We start from the raw sequence: 22,744 nt of genomic DNA on the forward strand, positions 1-22,744 counted from the left end.
GTAATCAAAACATTCCAGGATAAACAGAAGCTAAAGAATTTTGCCAAAGCCAACCCTGTGCTGCAAAACATTCTAAAGGGAGTTCTATGGACTGAGGACCAACAAGAATGAACAACAACCAGAGATTGTCATATGTGGCAGCACCTCCCTGAACTCAATGGACAAATGGAAGAGTAGAAACCAGAACAAAAACTGTAAGAACAAGTTCGGAGCTCTGGGAGGTCAGTCTATGATCAAAACAATTACAGTGTGAAAGAAGGTAAACACACAGGACAGAGATCCAGGTGGTGAGAAAGTCAGGTAGATTACAGGACAAAATAGACTGTCTTAAATGCAGGGAGAAGTTAATGGAATATAAGGTAACCATATAGGTAGGATTGGGGTGAGGGTTTAGGGGGAGGTGGAGGTAGGCGACGAGACAGCGCAGGGTAGGGGGCAGACACATCATAGTTCTGGTGTTGGAAAGGCCAATACAAGAAGGGGGAGGGGATGGAAGAACAAGGTAGACAGGAACACTGAGACAGGCTTGCATGGGTTAAATGGGACAGAGGTAAATAGCGATACATGCTCAACCTTGGAACACCAGGGCTCTGTGATACAGGGATCTAGGCATAGTTGGAAGAGGGGAAATACTACTAAGATGCTTGACTGTCTTATGAATTACTGGTTTCCCTTGCCTACTATTGTAAAATAGACACTTGAGGTCCGCTTGGTACCTGGCGTGGGGAAGGCGTGCTCTTTGGAGATGAGGGTGGGGGGTTTCCTCAGAGTTGTGGGGAGTAAAACCAGGTCTCTGGCGCGCGGGCAGTTATGTCAGATAATGAGGACAATTTTGATGGTGACGACTTTGATGATGTGAAGGAGGAGGAAGGACTAGATGACCTGGAGAATGCCTAGGAGGAGGAGGACCAGGAGAGCGTGGAGATCCTGCCCTCAGGGGAGTGACCGCAGGCCAACCAGAAGCGGATCACCACACCGTACATAAACAAGTACAAGCAAGCCCTCCTTCTATATTGCGATGTGTGCCCACGTGACAGTGGAGCTGGAAGGGGAGATAAGCGCCCCTACTCATCGCCATGAAGGCGCTTAAGGCCCGAAAGATCCCCATCATCATTCGCCGCTACCTGCCAGATGGGAGTCATAAGGACTGGGGTGTGGACGAACTAACCATCACCAACTGAGCCCCAGCTGCCTTCCCTCATTTTTTTCTCTCACAGATGGTAGTTTTGAACTTCCAACTTTGAGGTTAGCAGTGTGGTGCTTATCCTACAGCACCAGCAGGGCTCCTTACTCTATACTATTATAAATACAAGCTGTTTACATGTAACATTCATGGTAACCACGGGGAAAGTATATTAGAAACATACAAAATAGGAAAGCAGAAGGAAGGCAGTATAGCTCATGACAATTAACCAACAAAACACAAAAGTAATACACAAAAGACCAAGGGGAAGTCAGATATAAAGAAAGCTAATAAGAAAATGGCAGAACGGATTCCCTTAATAGGTAATTACAGTGAATGTAAAAGACTAACTGCTCATGCCAATCAAAACACACAGCAGGAAAATGCATTAAACAAAAGACACACCTTAGACTCAAGATCAAAATTAAGTTGAAAGTGGAAAAATGAAAAAAATATTCTGTGTGAATAACCAAAAGAGAGCTGGGGTAGCAATCTCACCACCATACAAAATAGACTTGAAGACAAAATCTGTTATGAGAGATAATAAATGGACATTGTGGTGGTGATGTGCTGTGGAGTCGGTTCCGACCCATAGCGACCCTGTACAGGGCTTCCGAGGCTGTAAATCTTTACGGGAGCAGAAAGCCTCATCTTTCTCCTGAGGAACAGCTAATAGTTTCGAACTGCTGACCTTGCGGTTTGCAGCCCGATTCATAACTACTTTGCTACCAGAGCTCCTTTTAGATAGTGATAAAAGAGTCAATTCACCATGAAGATTCAACTGTCATACATATGCATGTACCCAACATCATAACACCTAGATATATAAAGCAAACACTGAGAAAATTAAAAGAAGAGACAGACAACATTATAAAAATAGTTGTTATGTGCCATCGAGTCTGTTACAATCCATAGTGACCCTGTATAGGGTTTCCCAAGGAGTGGCTGGTGAGTTTGAACTGCCAACCTTGCAGTTCAAACCAACCTTATAGACAAGTGTTTATATCCTACAGCACTACAACAGTAGGGCGCCTTTAATACTCCACTATCATTATTAGAACATCTAGAAACAGTGGAAGAGGATGTCAGTGGCACTATAAAGTAATCAGACATACACAGAACACTTCACCCAATAACAACACAACACACATTCCTCTCCAGTGCACATGGATCCTTCCCCACAACAGAATGTTACGTCCTAAAGCCAAATCATGATGAATTTTACAAGATTAAAATCATGAAAAGTATTCTCTATGACTACAAAGTGAAGCTATAAATTAGTAACCGGAAAAAAAGAAACCTGGAAAAGATACAAGGATATGGAAATGAAACAAACTATTAAACTACTAATCAGAGAAATCACAAATCTCTTAATCAAATGAAAAAGAAGTCACAGCGTACTAAAACTTGTGGGATGGAGCACAGGCAATACTCAGAAGTAAACAGCAAGAAATGCCTGGACAGCTGGAGGAACGAGAAAAAGAGCAAGCTATGCATAACCTACCAGAATCTGAAAGAATCTAACAAAGATCAGAGCAGGAAACAAACAAACAAACAGTCAAAACCAGAAAATTCAATAAAACCGGATTAGTTCTTTAAAAAGATCAATAAAATCGACAAACCTTTAGTTACACTAACTAATGGGGGTAGGTGGGGGGTGCAAAATGATACAAACAACCAAAATAAGAAGTGAAAGAGGGGCCATTACAACTGATCCAATAAAAATAAGAGAATTATGATAGGATATTGTTAATAAGTATAAAGCCAAATCTGAAAACCAAGATGAAATGGGAAAACTCTTAGAAGCACACCACCTACCCAATGGGACTCAAAAGGAAATAGCAGGTCTCAACAGATTAAATAAAGAGAAGGGACTAAAGTGAATTTGTGATGAAAAACCACCCAACAGCAACAACAACAACAACAACAAGCTGTCACATAATTCACAATAAAACATTAAAAAAAAAAAAGCTCTGGGGCAAATGGCATCATTGAAGAATTCTACCAAACATTTAGAGAAGTGACATCAATCCTGCTTAAACTCTCCAAAAAGATAAGAGAAGGAAGAGATGCTCCCTAATTCATTTTATGAAGCAACTAGAACCTGGATACCAAAACAAGAAAAAGACACAACAAAACTGACTACATATCTTACAAATATAGATGTCAAACACTAGATCCAACAGGATCTTTAAAAGCCACACATCATGACCAAGTGAAATTTATTCCAGGATGCTAGGGTAGTTCAATATTAGAAAAATCAATAAACACAATACACTACCCTTCAGAGAACAAGGGAAAAGAACCACATGACTATCTCTATAATTGTAGCAATAAAACTTTGTTCATTTTGTCATTTTGTTGCTTTTTTTTTTTAATTAAAGATGAGCTATTACTGAAGTATCTGCAAATGAAGTAAAACATTTTGAATTTGCCTTAAAATAATTAAAGGGGAAGGAAGAGAATGAGAAGCGAAAGAGTGGAATGGGTAGAACAGATGAAGTAAGATTTGCCACATACACATTGAGTAGCTGAGCCTGGGGGCTCAGGACCATATTCTCAGGGGACACTGTGGTCAATTGCCATAATAGTCCACAAGGACAATGTTCTACATCCTACATTGGTGACCAGCATCTAGAATGAAAGGCTATCTAAGGGGCAGCTATCGGTCTCTCCATGTGCAGAAGAAGAGTGATGAGAATTGAATTGAAGATGTTTGGAATCAATTAGTCAAACAGACTAATAGAACACGTGAACATCAGTCTCCAGGGCTCTGAGACCACAAGAACTAAATGGTGCCTGACTACAACTACTAACTATTACTAACTGCTCTGAAGGTTCCAGGAAGAGCAGAAGTATGTAGAACAAAAGTCAAAATGATTTTTAAAAAAGACAAAACCGGGCTTACTGGACAGAAAGAGATGGGAAGAGCCTGAGACTATGGAGTTTGACCCCCCTTCAGGTCTGGAAAGGAATTCATCCTCGTGGTCCAACTTTGAGCCAAGCAGTAGATAGGTTGATAAGGGAAAACTACACCACTAGTTAAGATAAGCTCCCTAAGAGTGATGGAGCGGTCAGTCATTCAAAATCAAAGGGGCAACATGTACCTAAGGACAAAGATGAGAGAGGATGGGAAGATGGGAGGAATGGAGGTGGGAGCCACAGGGCGAATGCAGGATAACTGTTGTTCCATGGGGGAAACTGTAATCACTGAGATGAAACAAAGTACTACTTGTTGAATATAAAACTGATGATCTTGTCTGTATGCCTTCATTCAATTAATAAAAAGCTGTGTTTTTTAAAAAATTTGCCATATACAGGAGATGTTGCAGGTTCAGTTCCAGACTACTGCAATACAGCGATTATCACAATAAAGTGCACATCACAATTTTTGTTTCCCAGTGTATATAAAAGTTATATTTATACTGTTTTGTAGTCTGTTAAGTGTGCAAGAGCATTATGAAGTCTGAAATATTAAGAGAATTACCAAAATGTGACACAAGGCACACAGTAAGAACACAGGATTGAAAAATTGGCAGACAGACTTGCTCGATGCAGAGTTGCCACAAACCTTCAACTTTTAAAAATAACATAGCATCTGCAAAGTACACACAGAATGAAACAAGGTATGTCTGGACTGACAATTCTTAAAGCAATAGTGGATACATAGGTTTTTTTTTTTTATGAACCCTAGTAGCATAGTGGTTAAAGTGCTTAACTGCTAACCAAAACATCAGGTGTTCAAACCCACCAACCGCTACATGAAAGAAACATGTGGCGGTTGGTATCCATAAATATTTACAGTTTTGGAAACTGTGGGGCAGTTAATTCTACTCTGTCTTTTACAGCAGCTATAAATCAGAATAAACTTAATGGCAATGAGCTTGTATTTATTTGCTTTTTGTTTTTTTATAAAAGGATCTATTGTTGTTTTAGATATTGTGGTTGAAAGTTCTATAATAAGGTTTCTTTGTTTTCATTTATAATAATTAAGGTTTAGAATATTTAAGCAACTAAATCCTTTCCTAGGAGTCCTGGTGTGGCGCTGTGGGTTAATGCGTCAGACTACAAAGTTGTTTGAACTGCAAAGTCAGTAATTCAAAGCTCACAGCTGCTCCTTGGAAACCCTACACAGGGTCGCTATGGGTCGGAATCGACTGGACAGCACTTAACAACAACAAATCCTTCCCTACATTCTTATTCAGTTTGTAATCTAGCTTCTCAGTTCTCCTACCCTATCAAGTATCTTAATGGAAAATCACAATTATTATGCTTAATCATGACCTCACATCCTATGTTATGTTGCCTCTTCAAATTAGTCACAATTTTTTTAAAGCCACCATTATTTTTTAAAAGTGTTGTATGGTGTTTACAACAAAGAATTTTAACAGTGCCTAAAAACTAAACATGTATTTTCCATTCTCTATGAACGAGACATACATTTTAAAACTTAATACAAGGAGAATTCTTATAATAAAAGCTTGGACTTGGACAAGCCCTTTTCTATGATTTGACTCCACAGCAAAAAAAAAAAAAAAAGAAAGAAAGAAAAAAGATTAGAATGCACAGACACATGCAACTGGAAAGATTCTATAAAACTTAAGCTGGGTACTTGAACAGATTGTTGATAAAATATACCACAGGTTCTTGAATGCAACACCTGAACACGCCTGCAAGACTTCTGAGATCCAAGCAGATGTACAAAGCAATGTTGGTGACACTGTAGGATAAGCACTGGACTGTTAACCACAAAGTTGGTGGTCCAAACCCATCAGCCACTGTATGGGAAAAAATTAGGCTTTCTGCTCCCGTAGATTTACAGCCTGGGAAACCTTAAACAGGGTCGCTATGAGTCAATAACATTTTCTAACATTATTCCCTTCCAACTAAAAGTGATATTCTTGAGTATGTATTTATCTGTATTTCAGAATAAATTTTGGATTCTCAAATTCAGTTCAACAGTATCAGCTTCAGAACTACCACTTAGCTACATACATGAGACTAGTACCCTAATGTGTACAGAACACCATTTCCAGTTCCCACCAGCCAACTTTAAAATGGGAGTTTAGACACACATAAAGATACCATCAGCAAAGCTACATAAACAATTGCTTCCTGTTCTTAGGTGCTACCTACCAAGTGAGGTCCAAAAAGTTCGTGGAAAATGGAATTCAAAGATAATTTCCCCACAAACTGCCTGATGCCCCCTTGTACAACACAACACTGACCAGTGCTATACCAGCCTCACAATTATGTTCGAGCCCATAGTTGCAGCCACTGTGTCAATTGCTGCCTATGACTTCTTCATTACTTCTATGTTCCTAGAGGAGTCCTGGTGTGGCGCTGGACTGCAAAGTCAAACTGAACACAAGGTTGGTGGTTCAAACTCAGCAGTGCTCCTTAGAAACTCTATACAGGGTCACTATGAGTCGGAACCGACTCGATGGCACTTAACCCCTTTAGCTAAGCATTCATATCTATTGATATCCCCCTACAACTAACCTCTGTCTTTGTTTCCTTGGCCAACGTCACCATTTACCCTGCCATTATCCTCCTCCAACCTACCTTCTCTTACTGTGGATTAACTAACTGTTGGAGAGACAGTAAGATATGGCAGTAACAACACTAGATAAATGAAGAGGATTAACATTTGTTTGACACACAGTATGTGCTCAATAAACATACTAAAAATTCCATAAATGAATCTAGTTCCCATCAGCCAGTAGCTTACCTCAGATAAGTCACTTAACCTCTTTAAAAGCTAAAATTCATTTTAGCACAATAATTCTATGGCTCTCCATTTTGAGGAGCTGAGCTGTTTTTTAAATGAACAATTCTTTAGAAGAAATGTGGACTAAGCAGGAAGGACAGCCAAATCAGAATTAACCAAGAAGATCAACAGAATGACAATAACAGCTGGCTTCTCTTCTCATCCAAGAATGAGCCATTCAAAAAAGGAATAAGGCACAGCATTTTCACTCAAATTATGTAAGGATTAGTATTACTGGATGCACCTTATATTAAGCTCCCCAAAGGACAAATTACTCTCAAGAATTCAGTACTAGCTTAAGTTTTGTATTTATTTTTCTAAATATAGCATCTGTAAAAACTTTCCTATCACTATGACTGTCCAGAAGTTGTGAACTAAGGTTTGTTTGTCACTATAGTGGCTGAATTTGTCCTACTGTTGACATGGGCTTCTCTTGCCTTCTTTCATAGCTCCTCATTGCACATTTACCATTTATTATAAGTCTCAAACTTATTACAGAAGAACAGCAATATAAGTAATATACTTTTATGACAGCCAGATTTATAAATTCATATTTATAAAATACAATGAATTTTATGGATTAAAATTTAATACAAGTTGCTGTTAACCCAAAAAAGATTCTAAAATCATCTCAGTAAAGTTCAATTCTTCAATGATTCTACTCAATACTTCTTGAATCTTCTTGAACTAGTTCTGGGTAAGTTTATCACTCTTACACCTAATGTTCACTGTAAATGCTCATCTCATTTTCATGATGAATAGCCATCCAAACTCTACAGTAACAGAAATGTGTAACTAACACAAGAGAGGTGTTTCCTGGTGAAATCACAGACAGGGATTTTAATGAATGACTGTTTCCTGAAAAATAGTCCAGGACACTAATATCTAAGTTGTTTAAATAAAATTCCAAGCCCCAATTAGTTAAAGGTTTTTAAATTTCCTTTACAAAATTTTCAATAGACGCCAATCACAAGTAAAGAATGAAAATCCAAGACGTGTACTATTTTAGAATTTAAATCAGTTACTAAGTGACTACCATGAAACTATATGGATCATGATATAAGAAATAAAAACTTACCTGAAGTTATTAATTTAGCACAGCTACTTTTGCTTGCATCTCCTTCTAAGATACGGTTTGTGCTCTTTTCTTTTCCAACCAGCGTATCCTCCAAATGTAAGCATTTATCAGCTACAACACTGTCTTCACCCACCGGATGACTAAGTTTGCTATTAGCTTCAAGTAGAGAAGTAACATCTTCCAGCTGAGCAGCTTCACTAGATTCTGAATAAGAGGAACCTTTACCCTGGGCTAAATTCTTTGAAGATACTGGTAGAGACTCATCATCACTATCAAATCCAAAAGGATCCCCAGTACTTTCTTCTTCCACCTTAGGTTTCTTCGGGATTTCTTGTATATCTGGTTTGAAATTGGGCCTCTTCTGCCCTAATTTAGCCATAAATGTGGTCTCTCCCCATTTTGTGGTAAGGGTAGTCCGCTTGTTGGAAAACACTTCATCAAATTTTGAACTGCCATTTCCTCCCTTTCTACTATATGTTTTCCCAAATCTGGATGTCATTTTGACACCTGTTTCATATTCTCTGTAAAAGAAAAAAAAATATATATATATTATATACATAAAATCACCAAATAGTTAACATTGTCTATGAAATTAACAACCTAGGGATGCTTCCCATCTTATTTTTCAAATAGTTTTAAAAAAAATATGGGAAGGGGCTATAAAGAGGCTCATTTACATACTTTTAAAAATGTCAATTATTTTTTGTAATGAGTACATATTCATCATATATTACTTTCAAAGTAAAATAGGATAACTAGCCAATTTATAAGACAGCATCCACAAAATCAAATTATAGTGAAACTTCTAAGTTCTAAATGCACCATTTACTATCTGTTTAGACGCCATTTTTACCTTTAAAAAAGTATTCTGTATAAGGAAATTACCCTAATGTACGGTGAAATCTTAAAAATAAAAAAAGCTGATTTCTTCTCACCTCTCAGAAATGTTCAATAGTTGATTAAATGTAGGGTTCTTTTTGTTTTTTAAATTTCAGAGCATTTAATCATAAATAAAAAGGTCAGGATTTTGTGTTATTTTCTTATGTATTAAAGCCTACATCTTTTAATACAACCTTGAAGAATCTGATTCTTCGTCTAATGTAATTTGGACAGTGACTTGAAAATTATTCCTTAGACAGTCATGTGCCAAATACCATGTTGCTGTTGTTGTTATGTGCCGTGGAGTCGGGTCCGACTCATAGTGACCCTGTACAGGGTTTCCGAGGCTGTAAATCCTTACGGGAGCAGAAAGCCTCCTCTTTCTCCTGCGGAATAGCTGGTAGTTTCGAACTGCTGACCCTGAGGTTAGCAGCCTGATTTGTAATCACTACACTACCAGAACTCCGTAAAGAACATGAAACCATCCTTATTCTATCTTATTTGTCGCTGTAGTGTTTTTGCATTTCTGGGACTGCTGAAATCCAGTATACCACACTGTTCCAAGGATTATTAAACAAAGCAATAGAAACACATTATTTTTATTGTCCTATTAGCTTTGTTGTTGTTAGTGCCCTCGAGTAGGTTCTGACCCTATAGTGACCCTGTATAGATAGGGTTTCCAAGGAGCAGCTGGTGAGTTTGAACCACCAACCATGCAGTCCAGTGCTTTATTCCACGGTGCCATTTAACTTCCTAAGAGATAAATTCATTAATTTAATTAACCTAGTTTGGCCCTGAAGGATAAGCACTGGACTGCAAGGTCGCTTTGAACCACAAGGTCAATGCTTCAAATTCACAAGCCACTCCTTGGAAACCCTAAACAGGGTCTCTATGAGTCAGAACTGACTTGCCGCACTTAACTGGTATGGTGGTATAGGATAAGCACTGGACTGCTAACCTACAGGTCAGCAGTTCAAACCCACCAGCTGTTCCTTAGAAACCAAATACGGGGTCGCTATGAGTCTGAACCAACTCAACAGGGCACTCAACAATTTACCTACATAATAATAACATGCTGTAAAGAAGATATCCCCAAACCAAACCCACTGTCATTGAGTTGACTGTACGTCATACGACAGAGTAGACCCGCTCCATCAGGTTCTCAAGGCCGGAAATCTTTACGAAAGCAGACGGCCTCATTTTTCTTTCTAGGAGCTGCTGGTAGGCTTCAAACCATGGACTTTCGTTAACAGTCCAATACTTAACCCACTGTTCTGAAAGAAAATTTTCAAGGCAATATGAGTCAAAGATTTGTGAAAAACAAGTCACTTTATTTAAAAACAACTGTACTTATCCATTTCTTACACTTTGGGCTGCTGGATTTTAAATATCAACATAACTATGAAAAAAGTTAAGCAATTGCCTCCAAGCTTAAAATCTCCATTACACGGAAACTTCTAATAAATAATACAACAACTCCAATGACATTTGACCTACACAATAAATGCTTCCTAGTGATCCACTGTCCAACTTAGTTTTACATATATATTCAGTAGAAGAGTCCCACCTCCCATTTTTCGTAAGGAGTCCTGGTGGCGCTGTAGGATAAGCACTGGAGTGCTAACCACAAGGTCAGTGGTTCAAACCCGCCAACCGCTCCTTGGAAACCCTATACAGGGTCACTATTAGCGATAATCGACTTGACGGCTCTCAATAACAATAAATACTTGGTTATTAGTCAATTCTAATTTGATACAGCAATGATTAATTTGGTCACCATACATACCTATGTTGAGAAAATAGTTTGTAATTTGTCTGAAAACTTTTTAATATTTCATGGAACTTCTTAGGGAAGATTATTTCCCCTTGTATTGAAGATGTAAATACACAATATTGCTTTATCTTTCTTGTTACTTACATTCTAAACAAAGGTAAGCACACTGAGAAGCTACCCTGGGAAATAAATTAGTAATTTTGCAATTTTTTCAATAATGTAAAGCCCTAATCTGCAAACCTACATTTTCACCAACAAAGTTAGAATGTTATGGACACACGTATGCAGTAATCACCTAAAAATGCAAATTAAAGGCCAAACCAGAATTTAGACTTGTACTCCTTCAGGCCAACACAAGAAAAACACTACACACATGGTCTTTGAACTACAAAACATTCACTGTTGAATTTTTTTAATCTAGCAAGACCGTAGATGGATTTGGTTCTAAGGCATTGATAATTATTTTGTTACTGAGTGCAATGGAGTCAATTTCCACTCACAGCAACACTGTGGAGGGTTTGCAGGAGTAGCTAGCTAGTGGGTTTGTATCACCGACCTTGCCGTTAGCAGTCCAGTGCTGATCCTAGAACACCATACCCAGGACTATCGTATTAACATTGTTGGTGTGAAGTGCCGTCAAGTCAATTCCGACCCATGGCGACCCTGTATAAGGTTTTCTGAGGAGCAGCTGGTGAGCTTGAACCGCAGACCTTATAGTTCAAAGGGCTTTGCAGTCTGGCGCATTAACCCACAGCGCCACACCAGGACTCCCTAGTGATAATACTGTTGTTGTTGTTAAGTGCTGTTGAATCGATTCCGACCCACAGCTACCCTGTAGAGGGTTTCCGAGAAGCAGCTGGTAATATTAGGCATGTCATTCATCGGAGTCCTGGTGTGGCGCTGTAGGATAAGCACTGAACCGCAAAGTTGGTTTGAACCACAAGGTGGATTTGGCCCGAATGGTCAGCGGTTTAAGCACAGCAGCCACTCCTCAGGAACCCTACACAAGGTCGCTCGGAGTCAGAAATCGACTCAACAAAACTTAACAAAGCTATTCAAAAGGCCACATCTTTTAACTAGTAAATACTGAAATCGAAATGGATGAAATGCCATTTTTCTAACAAAAGGATTGTGGGGAGTCCTGGTGCTGCGCTGTAGTATGATAAACACTGGATCACAAGGTTGGAGGTTCAAATTCACGAGCTGCTCCTCGGAAACCCTATGCAGGCTCGCTGTGAGTCGGAACTAAGTGTGGGGAGTCATGGTGTGACCCTGGAAGGTAAACACTGAACTGGTAACCACAAGGTCAGCAGTTTCAAACCCTCAGGGGATCGTTGGAAACAGGGTCCCTAGGAGTTGGAATCAACTAGATGGCCCTTTGTAGATGAAACTAACCTAAGTGTCCGTGTGTTGCCTGAGAGCCAGGCGTGCAATAACCCTCCTTGCGTAACACCCCCTTAGCTTCTACTTCTTTTCAAAGTTTTTCAAGACAAAAAATTGGTGTTTTGGTGGGGTTTTTTTTTACAGTTAGTAAACAGACTACGTATAGTGGCATTACCCCCGTGTAAAGTTATGCATACAATCATAAGTTAGTCTGCAGACTACAATCTTCTCTTGTTCAGACTTCAAACTCCAAAGACCACCCTCAACTAAAAGAGAAAAAACGATTCCCAGCCAAGTTGGTTTTCGGGAGGGAGCCGGGCCTTTGCTTCAGCCCCAAGCCAGGTCGAATTTTCAGGGAAGTAATCTGCGACTGTCCTCCTACTCAAGTCCTTCCCAAATCTCCCGTCTGGGCCGAGGAACCCCGGAAAGTCGCCCCTGGAGGTGGACCAGGCGGAAGAAGGCAGTGGGTAAGGCGGCCCCCTCCGGCTGGAAGCTCCAGCAACTTTCCCTTCCCCACCCGACTGCCCAGGAAAAGGGATGTTGTTTCCGACGCCCCGGAAGCCTCTGCCACCCAGTCCCCGGGACACCGTAAAGGCCCCGGAGAAAAGGCCAGGAAAGGACTTCGGGCTGAAATCAACATACTAGGCCGGGGCTGGGGAGAGAAGTAAACCAGCAGCTGCCCGGAGAGAACTCAGAAAAAGACAGGGGGAGGAAAAACAGAGTTCTGTCGGCTGTTCCTCTGCCCAACTTCCTCAGAGACCCCGGAGATGAGGCAGCGAGACTTTCACCACCCCCGACGTTCCCCACCCTCGAGACCTCACTTACCCCCTCGGCGCCTGGCGGGGTGCTTTGGCCTCGGGCCGCCTCCGCCTCTCCCGCTCCCAGCGGCCCACGGGCGGGCGCGGGAGCCCCGCGCGGGAGAGCAGGGCCGGCCGGTACGCGAAGAGAGGAAGGGGGTGATGAAGGGAGTTCCGCCACAGTCAAAACCCGGGACTCCGATTTAGGTAAATAGGAAACCGGTGGGTGTGGAGGCGGCGACCCCGTAACTTCCCTCCCTGCCTTGACCGCCGCCGGTCGAGCCCGGGACTAGGCCTCCCTGACCGCCGCCGCTGGCACCGATACTGGAGCCTGCTACGTGCCCCCGCTGGGCCGCCGCCGCCTCCTGCGTCGCCGCTTCCGCCGGTGAATGGTCAGCGCTGGAGTTTGAACAGGGCCCTGAACCATCTCAACGCCATTTGCGCTCCCGGCCCCCACCTCCTTCCTCCAACAGCCGCTCGCTCCGTCACTCCGCTTCCCACAGGCCCCGCGCGGCCAGCCGACCCCGCAGCCAATGGCACGGCCGCTTACTCAAACCGCCGCGCAGGCGCCGCGTCACGCATGCTCCGGGGCCCGCCATTGGCTCGGCCGCGGGGCCCGACGGGAGTTGTAGTCTTTATCCGCGATATCGTTGTGTTGTTAGCAGAACCCCGAGCTGGATCGGGCTGTGGAATGGTCACCGATGGCCTGGCCATCCAGGGCTCGGGAGCTACGTCCAGTTCCCGGTCCCGCTGGGAGACGCAGGTGCCACGGGGGAAGGCCGGAGATGCAGTGCAGGCAGCTGTGTCAATCGTTTCCCCTCCAGGGACCCGCCGGTGTCTGGGGACAGTGGGTTGTGCAGCTGCGCCGGGCCTGCTGAGGCCAGCGCCCGGGAGTAGGGAGGCGGGGAGCTCGCGGCTCCGAGCAGCCTTCGACCCGGCCTTGCTGGTGCGGGCTCGGCGCAGGTAACTACGGCGCGGCGGGAATCTGGGAGTCCTGGGGCGCTGGACACCAAACGGCCGAGGTCGGGAGCGGCGTGTCAACCTTGGCGCTTACTTAAGGCTCCCCTCCAGCCCCTCTAAACCTTACTCGTAATTCTCCGTCTGTTCCACTCCCGTGAAAAAATGACCCCGTGATTATTGGATGGTATTAAGGAACCATCTTTGCATGCGATAACGATAATTGGGGGAGGGGGGAGTCTATTTAGATAACACATACTAAACCTTTGATGGGTAAAATGATCTGGGATCTGGGTTTTACTGTTTTTAACACTCCTTAACGAAAAACATTTTTTAAAAAAACAGACGGAGGGAAATGAAACCCAGAACGGGGTATGTTCTTCATTGTTGAAGTTGCGTGATCCTTATATCAATCTCTCTAATTGTATTTCTTGATTTTCCTTTAATAAAAAGTTTGAAGACATGAACCAGTGATTACCTCTGGGGAAACGGGGAATGACGAGACAAAGAACTATTTCTTTTTCCGTGTGCATCCTTTTGTGCTGTTTGAGGGTTTTTTTCTGAGTCACTATTACCTATTCAGAACACTGGAAAGTTATTTTTTGAAAGGCCACAATGGGAAAACATGATTCCAAAGAGTATAGTGTTGGCTCCTGCTAATGAAGGTGCATGACTCATCCGACTGGGACGACCCTGCTGTTTGGAACGCTGTTAATGGAGACCCACTTGGGATATTAGGAAGATACTACTGTAATTGCTTCCAGCAAAAAGCCCTCCCTTCTACCACAAATGGATAATTTGCTTTCAATGCACCTAGAAGTTACCTAGCTCCCTCCAGTATATTGGGCAAATTCTGAATTTAAAAAAAAAAAGTCTTTCCAAATAGGAATATAAGGCGGATTTTAGCATGATTCGGTTGTTTTACTATGGTGTGACTGCTTGCAAAATTGGTATTTTGACATTTACAGTTTTCCCTAGTTGGTATGTCAGTATTTTCTCTAAGAGAAACCAATTCTTCTGTAGTTTATGTGAATAGTTCCCCATGACTTTCGTTTGGATCCGTTTTGTATTGTTTGTTTTTTTTAATCGCTGTCGAATCTTGTTTTATCAGTTTCTTTGAGGATTTGCTTGCACTTATATTCATATGACACGGTTGTGGTGACAGTTGTGAATAGGTGCCATCCAGTAGTTTCGCACTCATGGTAATCCCTTGTACAACAGACCGAAACACACACACCCCATCCCCCTCCTAAGTGGCTGACACAGTTGAGGGTGCTAATTAGGGCGTAATTATCATCAGAGGCAAAAGCTAAGATCAAAAAGCCCAAAGTGGCCAGAGAAATTGCAAGGTTTTCGGGTAGAAAAATGCTGTGAACCCTGACACCAAAGGAAGTATTCATTATACTGTAGCCTTGCTAGATTAGTGATTAAAATACACTAAAGTGGAAGAGTTCATATATATATATTTTTAAAACTAAGTAGTCTTTCGAGCTATTGTGACTCTATCAACCAAATAAGATTCTCACCAGAGCCATTTGTGTAATGGTTGTTTTAATAATGGAATTTACCCCAAATCCCCGCTGCCATTGAGTCAATTTCAATGAGTCAATTTCAACTCGAACAATAGGGTTTCCCAGACTCTAGATATTTACAGAGCAGGCTCATCTTTCTCCCAAGGAATGGTTGGTGAATTTGAACACCAACCTTGTGGTTAGCAACCCAACCCCTAGCGTCACCAGGGCTTCATATGTTGCTAGTTCCTTCAAGTCGATTCCAATTCGTAGCCACCCTGTACAGAAGGGTGGAGAACCATTTTTCTGCCAAAAATTATAACATCATTTGCAGGCCATAGAAAATGACCACCTTAAAAATTATTAGCCTGCTGTATATTTGGTCAAACATTCAATTAACTCAACCTAATGTGGTTGAGAATCGGACTGCTAGTTTTAAGGTAAGCAGTTCAAAACTACCAGCCGTTCTGCAGGAGAAAGATACAGGGTCTCTAGGAGTTGGAACGGACTCCATGGCACATTGTTGTTGTTGTTAAGTGCCGTCGAGTTGGTTCCGACCCACAGCGACCCTGAACAGGATTTCCTAGGCTGTAAATCTTTATGGGAGCAGAAAGCCTCATCTTTCTCCCGTGGAGCAGCTGGTAGTTTTGAACCGCTGAGCTTGCGGTTCGCAGCCCAATTCGTAACCACTATGCTACCAGAGCGCCTTATAACCACCACTAATGAGGTTGCCTTGGCAGGGCCAGATCAAATGACTTCACAGGCTGTATAATATCGTCAGCTCAAACTCACCAGCTATTCCTTGGAAACCCTATACTAACTAGGTCACTGTAAGTCACAACCTACTCAATGGCACTTAACGAATAGTCCAAGGGCAGGACATGCCCTCCCTCTGCTGTACAGGGTTTCCAAGGAGCAGCTGGTGGGTTTGAACCATGGACTTTAAGGTTCGCGATCCAGTGCCTATCCTACAGCACCACACCGGAAGTCCTGTTAATAAATTCTTGCCACTCAGTGGTCCTTCGTCAACAGTAGAAGCGTAACCTGGAACCTTGTTGGAAAGGCAGATTACGTGTCCCAGTCCCAAGTCCACGGGATCAAAAGGCACAACTGTAACCCCCATGTTTCATGTATGTTCCTTGCATGACAGTTTGATAAGCACAGAACTTTTAAGTATACTAGCCTTTGACCCCCAATCTAATATTTTTTCTTAGAATGAGGTGGCGAAAGGTAAACATTAAGAGCCTACTGTGTTTCAGAGATGCTAGAGGAATGGAAGAATTGGCATTTGTCGGTAGAATTACAACTAATGAAGAAATCAAAAGTACTTAACTCCTGGACGGACACTCATTACGTGTAGATAATTTTGCATGTGGTAGAAAGTGGTATGTGATTAACAAAGTAAAAAATGATATGTGTGTATGTATGTGTTTAATCTATGGAGGTTGATTGTTAAGGGCTGCCAAGGCTGCTCCCTATCTGTAACAGAACCAAACTTTGTCCAGTCCTGCACCATGACGTTTGTGCTCACAGTTGCAGTTAATTGTCAATCCATTTTACCGAGGCTCTTCCCTTTTTCACTGATTCCCTACATAGTACCTGACTATTGAATAGAGCTGTGTCCTGGTGTGGCGCTGTGGGTTATTGCACTGCACTGCAAAGTCGGTTTGAACTGCAAGGTCGGTGGTTCAAGCTCACCAGCTGCTCCTAGGAAACCCTATGCAGGGTCACTATGGGTCAGAACCAACTCGATGGCACTTAACAACAACAACAAGGGCATTCTACCCTTAGGTGCCCCAAACCAAAGACAGGTGGAGGGCACTCCCCTGGAGGAAGTTCAGACTCTCCTGGGCCTCAGTCTATACCCCCACCTTGGACTCCACAGAGTGTAGTTTTCTTTAATTTAGTGGTTTGAGGGGGTGTCTTTACTCCCTTTTATCTTCTGGATTCCACTGCGGCAGGCAAATTTTTTTTTTTTTTTTTTTAAGTTTTTACTGTGAATTAAGTGATAGTTTACATGGGGGAACATCAGTTTTACACTCATCCTATCGTATTCATTTCATTGCAATGATTACAATCCCTTGCATGCTTCATCATTCAACAGTATTTGTTTCTATTCCCTCTGTTTTGTTTTTTGGGGGGTTTTTTTTGGATGTGCACCAAAACACTCAGGAATATACAATCATTCAAACAGCCAAAGGGGCACACCCTGCAAGCCTGCCCCCCGGCCGCCAGCACACATCCCCTCTCCCTCCATGGGTCTAGAGTCCTCAACTGCTCTATCTCTCCATGTCCTCCTCTCAGCTTCCATCTCTGGTGTTGCTGCTTCTCTGGATAGGGTCCCCACACCCCTCCTGCTCTTCTCCCTTGACGGTCCCAAGGTCAGGCAAATACTTTTGAAGGTCTCATCCCTTTGCCATGACTTTCGAGTTCTACCTTATTTTAGTTCATGATTCATACACCTCCAACCCCCATCCTACATCCTTAGAATGGTTCGCAATCTGCTGTACACTCCATAGGTAGCTAGAATAGAATGCCTCTACATGTAAAGATTTACAGCCTCGGAAACCCTGTACAGGGTCGCTATTAACCACATGTACACTCTGAAGTCTCTGGGTGATAAAGATAGTTAAACAGACGTAGTTGCTAACCAGAAAATAGATGGTTTGAATTCACCCTGAAGTGCGTTGGAAGAAAGACCTGCCTATCTGCTTTTGAAAAATCAAATCATGAAAGCCCTGCGGAACACAGATGTACTCTGGCACACTTGGACTCAACAGGAATTGATGGCAACTCTTTGTTGTTGTTTTATGCAAGTGGATTTTTTAAAAATAAATTATGTATTTTATTTTTTGCTCAAAATGGAAAATACTGAGCTATGCCAAGTTGTTTGTATTCTTTGAGGCTAAAAGATGCTTTCCTGTGTGCTGCCTGAAGGAGGGCAGAACCCACTACCTTGAGCTTCACATGGGTGGGCTCGTATTTTCTCTGATTGAATGTTGAAGAAAATCCTGCAAAGGGAACTGTTCTGCCATTGCCGTGCCCCTTTGTATGATCAGAGCTGGAGTTGCTAAGAAGGCTTTTCCTGATACTATGTACTGAAATGTCCTCTGACCTATAGAATTCAGCTCAGGGAACTCAAAAGTCAGAGATTATGAGCCCTGGTATGTGGCCCTGTAGGATAAGCACTGGACTGCTGACCAAAAGGTCAGCAGTTCAAACCCACCAACCTCTCAGAAACCCTGTAAAGGGTCACTTTGAGTCAGAACCAACTCAACAGCATACAACAAAGTTCGAGATGACCACGTTGGCTACAGTACATTTTCCCTTGTGATAGGATGTGGAATAAAGTTCTAAATTGTCCAGTTGCTCATTGTAGTGGTTATGTAACAAGGCCTGCATCACTTTGCTGTTTCCCAAACTGCCAGGCATGTTTGCTCCCATTTTAGAGCCTTTGCACTGGGTACTCGCTTTCATTCAGCAGTTTCCCAGCTACCTCCCCTCCTTTAGGTCTTTAACTCAAATGTCATTTTCCAGTGACTTCCCTTGGCGAGCCTATTTTAAACTGAAACATGCTAATCCAGATGTCCTCTGCTACTGCTTTGTTTTTCTCCAGGTCACTAATTTCCCCATAAAGCCAGTCACATACTCAGCATGTATATCTTATGGGTATCTCTTCCCATGAGGACAGAGCACTTTGTCTTACTTACTACTGTACCCCCTAGCACCTAGAACAGCGTGTTGTTATAATTAAGTGTTTTTGCGTTGGTTCTGAGTCATAGCGATCCTCTATGGGGTTTCCCAAGTTGGGAGTCTTTTTGAAAGCAGAAAGCCTCATCGTTCTCCCAAGGAGCGACTGGTGGGCTTGAACCGAGGAACTTGTGGTGCTTATCCTATGGAGCCACCGCACATGACACATAGTGAGGTTCAATAACTATTTGTTGAGTGAATGCTCCCATTTATGTTCTCTCCTTAAGATCATGCCTTGGAAAGACCGTGACTTTAAACCCCTAGCAATGGCTTCACATAACTTAGCGGCTCCATGACTGGGTTTTCCCAGTGGAGAAGGGGTGCTTTCTGGAGTTATGTTTTTTTTTACCCTTTCTTTCTTTCTGCCTTGGATAGGTTTTCATTCTGAGAATTGAGAAGATGAATACTATGATAATCCCAATTACCTTGTTTTCCAGAATAATTGGAATATGTTCTCCAGAGATAGTGACATCCTTTGGGAATAAACTTCTGTCTGAGTAGTTGATAGACAAAGCAAGGGAGGAAAGGTTCCCTGGAGGCATGTTTCCTGACAAGGATTGGTACCCAGCAACCTCTTAGAGGTCTCGTGACCTGACCCTCGCCTCTGGAGACATCTCTTTTCTCCCTGGACTGCTCTGTGATACCGCCTGATCAAAACTCCTTCCACGGACTTCCCATCACCAAGACTAAAATTATTATTACAGCTTACAAAGCCCTGCATTACCCGTGCCTGTTCCTATCACTTCCCACCATGCCAAACGTGCCTTTCATCTACTATTGAAACGTGCCAAGCCAGCTTCTGACTCAGGGCTTTGTAACTTGCTCTTCCCTCACTAGTCCTCAGGATAGGCATATGGCTCAGTGCCTTACCTCTTTCAGGTGTTTGCTCAAAAGTATCCCTCTCAGTGATCCTTCCCTGATCCTGCGACTGGAGTTAAAACCTTCATGCTGCCATTTCAGCATTCTGTATCCTTCTTCTCAGCTTTTTTCATAGTAGTAATCACGTTTGTTTTACATACATTTATCAATTCACTGGAGTCCAGGTATGGGGATGTGGGTTAATGCATTGGACTGCAAGGTCGGCAGTTCAAGATCATCAGCTGCTCCTCAGAAACCCTATACAGGGTTGCTATGAGTCAGAACTGACTCAAGGGCACTTAAACAGTGCTAACAAGAAGGTTAGCAGTTCAAACCAACCCACCAGCTCTGCAGGAGTCCTGGTGTGGCGCTGTGGGTTAATGTGCTGGACTGCAAGGTTGGTTTAAACTGCAAGGTAGGTAGTTCAAGCTTACCAGCCGCTCCTATACCGGGTTACTATGAGTAGGGATCAACTCCATGACACTTGACAACAACAACTTATATAGCAGGCTGGATGCTCCCCACCTGCTATAGCTTCAGGCCTTTGCACTGCTAATTGTTCAAACTCATAACCAATGTAGCGGCTTACTTAGGTCTCTCAGCTACTGCTCCCCACTACTGGACCTTTCTGCCTTCACGTTTCTCTGTCATTGGGCATTCAGCCATGTCTCTCTGCTTTTGTCCTCTCTGCCAGCGTAGCAACTTGCTCAGTTTTCTCAAGCCTGTCTGCTGTCAGTGTCTCTGGTGTCAGATCTCTGGTTGCTAACGGGCCCAGCTCACTCAGCTCAGTTGCTACTCCCCTAGCAACGGCTTCCCACCATCAGGTTTCTCAGTTTTCAGGTGCTCTGCCATGAGGCTATCCACTCTTGTCCTCTCTGCCTTTAGGCCTCTCTGTCATCAGCCTCTCTGCTGCTAACTGGCCCCGTTCATAGCCAATGTAGCAGCTTTAGGACCACCCTGCTCCCACAGAACTCTACTTCTCTGCCAGCCAGAAGATTTCCCTCACTGAGACAAGGCCTCTCTAATACCTCTGCATTTCTGCCATTCATATGAGAGTATGTACACAGGTTTGTTGCTAGGCTCATACACGCACAGATTTATTCCAAACAAAGACTATTTAAACATGCCTCTGTGATTAGTAATGGATGGCTACAGACAAGTTCTCTCAGTAATAGACTGATCTGAGCCTCATTAAGGTAGCTTCAAAAAAAAAGAGCCAGTCTAAACAGTGGCTTCCAAGGGAATCTGCTAGGCCAGTTAAATTCAAGGCTCTTTTTTAAAAAGTCAACACAGAAGTTACGGTGCCCAGTTTTTGGAGATTCCGAGGAACTATTCTTGGTGTATTTGCTCTAAGCATACAGGACAGGATGATCATGGGGACTTATTATATGAAGACATGTTGCGAATACTGAAAATTGTATTGGTGATAAAAAAAAAGGCCAGCAAAGTTGCACCAAAGTATTTTTTTCCCATCACAATACACTTGCTTATTGTTTGAGGATAGGAAGAGCATTCCTATAAGAATTCCATTGGGAAACCTTCCCTCATCCACCCTACAATTCTGATCTTGCCCCTTCAGACATCTTTTAGATCCCAAAATTCAAAAGAACATTTCAAAGAAATATGATTTGAATTCCTCGAGGATGCCAGACTGCTATTTTGATGTGGTGTAAATCAAAAATACAGAATTCTTTGAGAAAGGTGTGGTGGTTATGTGCCGTGGAATCAGTTCCGACTCACAGTGACCAAGGTTTCCGAGGCTGTAAATCATTAGGGAGCAGAAAGTCTCATCTTTCTCCCATGGAACAGTTGGTAGTTTCAAATTGCTGCCCCTTAGGTCAGCAGCCCGATTCGTAACCACTGTGCTACCAGAGAAAGAGAGAGATGGAAACACCACCTCTCAAAACATGCAAAGCATGTAGATGGAGATATAGTGTATGTTGAGAAACAGTATCTTCACATTTTGATGTTTTAAAAAATCAGTTTCCATTAAACAATTCATACACGTTTTCTTTCATGCCATTGCAGTCTCCACAGTGTAACACCATGTGTCCTAGCTCTTCCCTAAATTACTTGTTTCATTCCTCCTTTCATAGCCCTTCTTAGTTGCTGAACTGGGTCCTGGGGTAAATGTTGCCCTTTTGATCTCAAATGATTCATCATTCTAGAGAGTGTGTACCTCCTTAGTGTTAATTGTTTACCTTATAGGCCTATTATTTGGCTGAAGATATAAGAACATGGGTAAGTTCAGTTCTAGATCTGAAGGGCCATAGTATCAGGGATTCTACCAGTTCCTATTTACCCAGTAAACCTCGTCCTTTTTATTTTTTATAATTCCACATTTTTCTCCCACTCTATCCACGACCTTCTAATGGGATATCTTTCAGAGCAGTTGGTAGTGGTACCTGGGAACCATCAAGTTGTTCTGGACTCAGGATTGTGGATGCTGAGGATCACACGGTCCATTAATTTATTAGAGTTATTGCTTCTGTGGGCCTTCAATAGTCTTCACTCTTCATGACTCCAGATGGTGACAGACCAATAGTTACATTGGATAGCGGTTCACAAGCTTGTAAGACCCCATTCCTTACTCACTAAAGTAGGATACAAAATATTTTCATTATGGACTATATTATGCTAAATGACCTTAGAGTCACCCAAGCCTATGGCTTGAGTCCCAAGGCCAAGCAACTTTAATATATTTGGTTCTATGCTATGGAGTTCTTATAACTTGTCCTCCATATTCATGGACATATTTGCAATGTAGATAAATACATATGTAGAAATATTCTCTGTCAAACATA

The 22,744-nt window shown here is 42.4% G+C and overlaps 1 protein-coding gene and 1 pseudogene across 2 annotated transcripts in view; both read right to left on the reverse strand.

Annotated features, from left to right (window-relative positions):
* Positions 1-13,321, reverse strand: part of WAPAL (wings apart-like homolog (Drosophila)) — an 88,604-nt gene extending 75,283 nt beyond the window's left edge. Inside the window, exons 1-4 of one of the 2 annotated variants that reach the window (XM_006872459.1) lie at positions 13,234-13,321; positions 13,051-13,107; positions 12,893-13,016; positions 8,032-8,552 (exon numbers count right to left, since the gene is read on the reverse strand). In XM_006872459.1, coding sequence (XP_006872521.1) covers positions 8,032-8,552; positions 12,893-13,016; positions 13,051-13,107; positions 13,234-13,291 — 760 coding nt within the window. In that variant the 5' untranslated portion in view covers positions 13,292-13,321. Of the gene's footprint in view, positions 1-8,031; positions 8,553-12,892; positions 13,017-13,050; positions 13,108-13,220 lie in introns of both variants that reach the window. The other variant, XM_006872458.1, reaches the window with a different exon arrangement.
* An 89-nt stretch (positions 13,322-13,410) lies between these two features.
* LOC102819448 overlaps positions 13,411-22,744 on the reverse strand; it is a 192,435-nt pseudogene continuing 183,101 nt past the window's right edge.

Source organism: Chrysochloris asiatica, unplaced genomic scaffold (genome assembly GCF_000296735.1).
Source record: "Chrysochloris asiatica unplaced genomic scaffold, ChrAsi1.0 scaffold00198, whole genome shotgun sequence".
Classification (NCBI taxonomy): Eukaryota; Metazoa; Chordata; class Mammalia; order Afrosoricida; family Chrysochloridae; genus Chrysochloris; species Chrysochloris asiatica.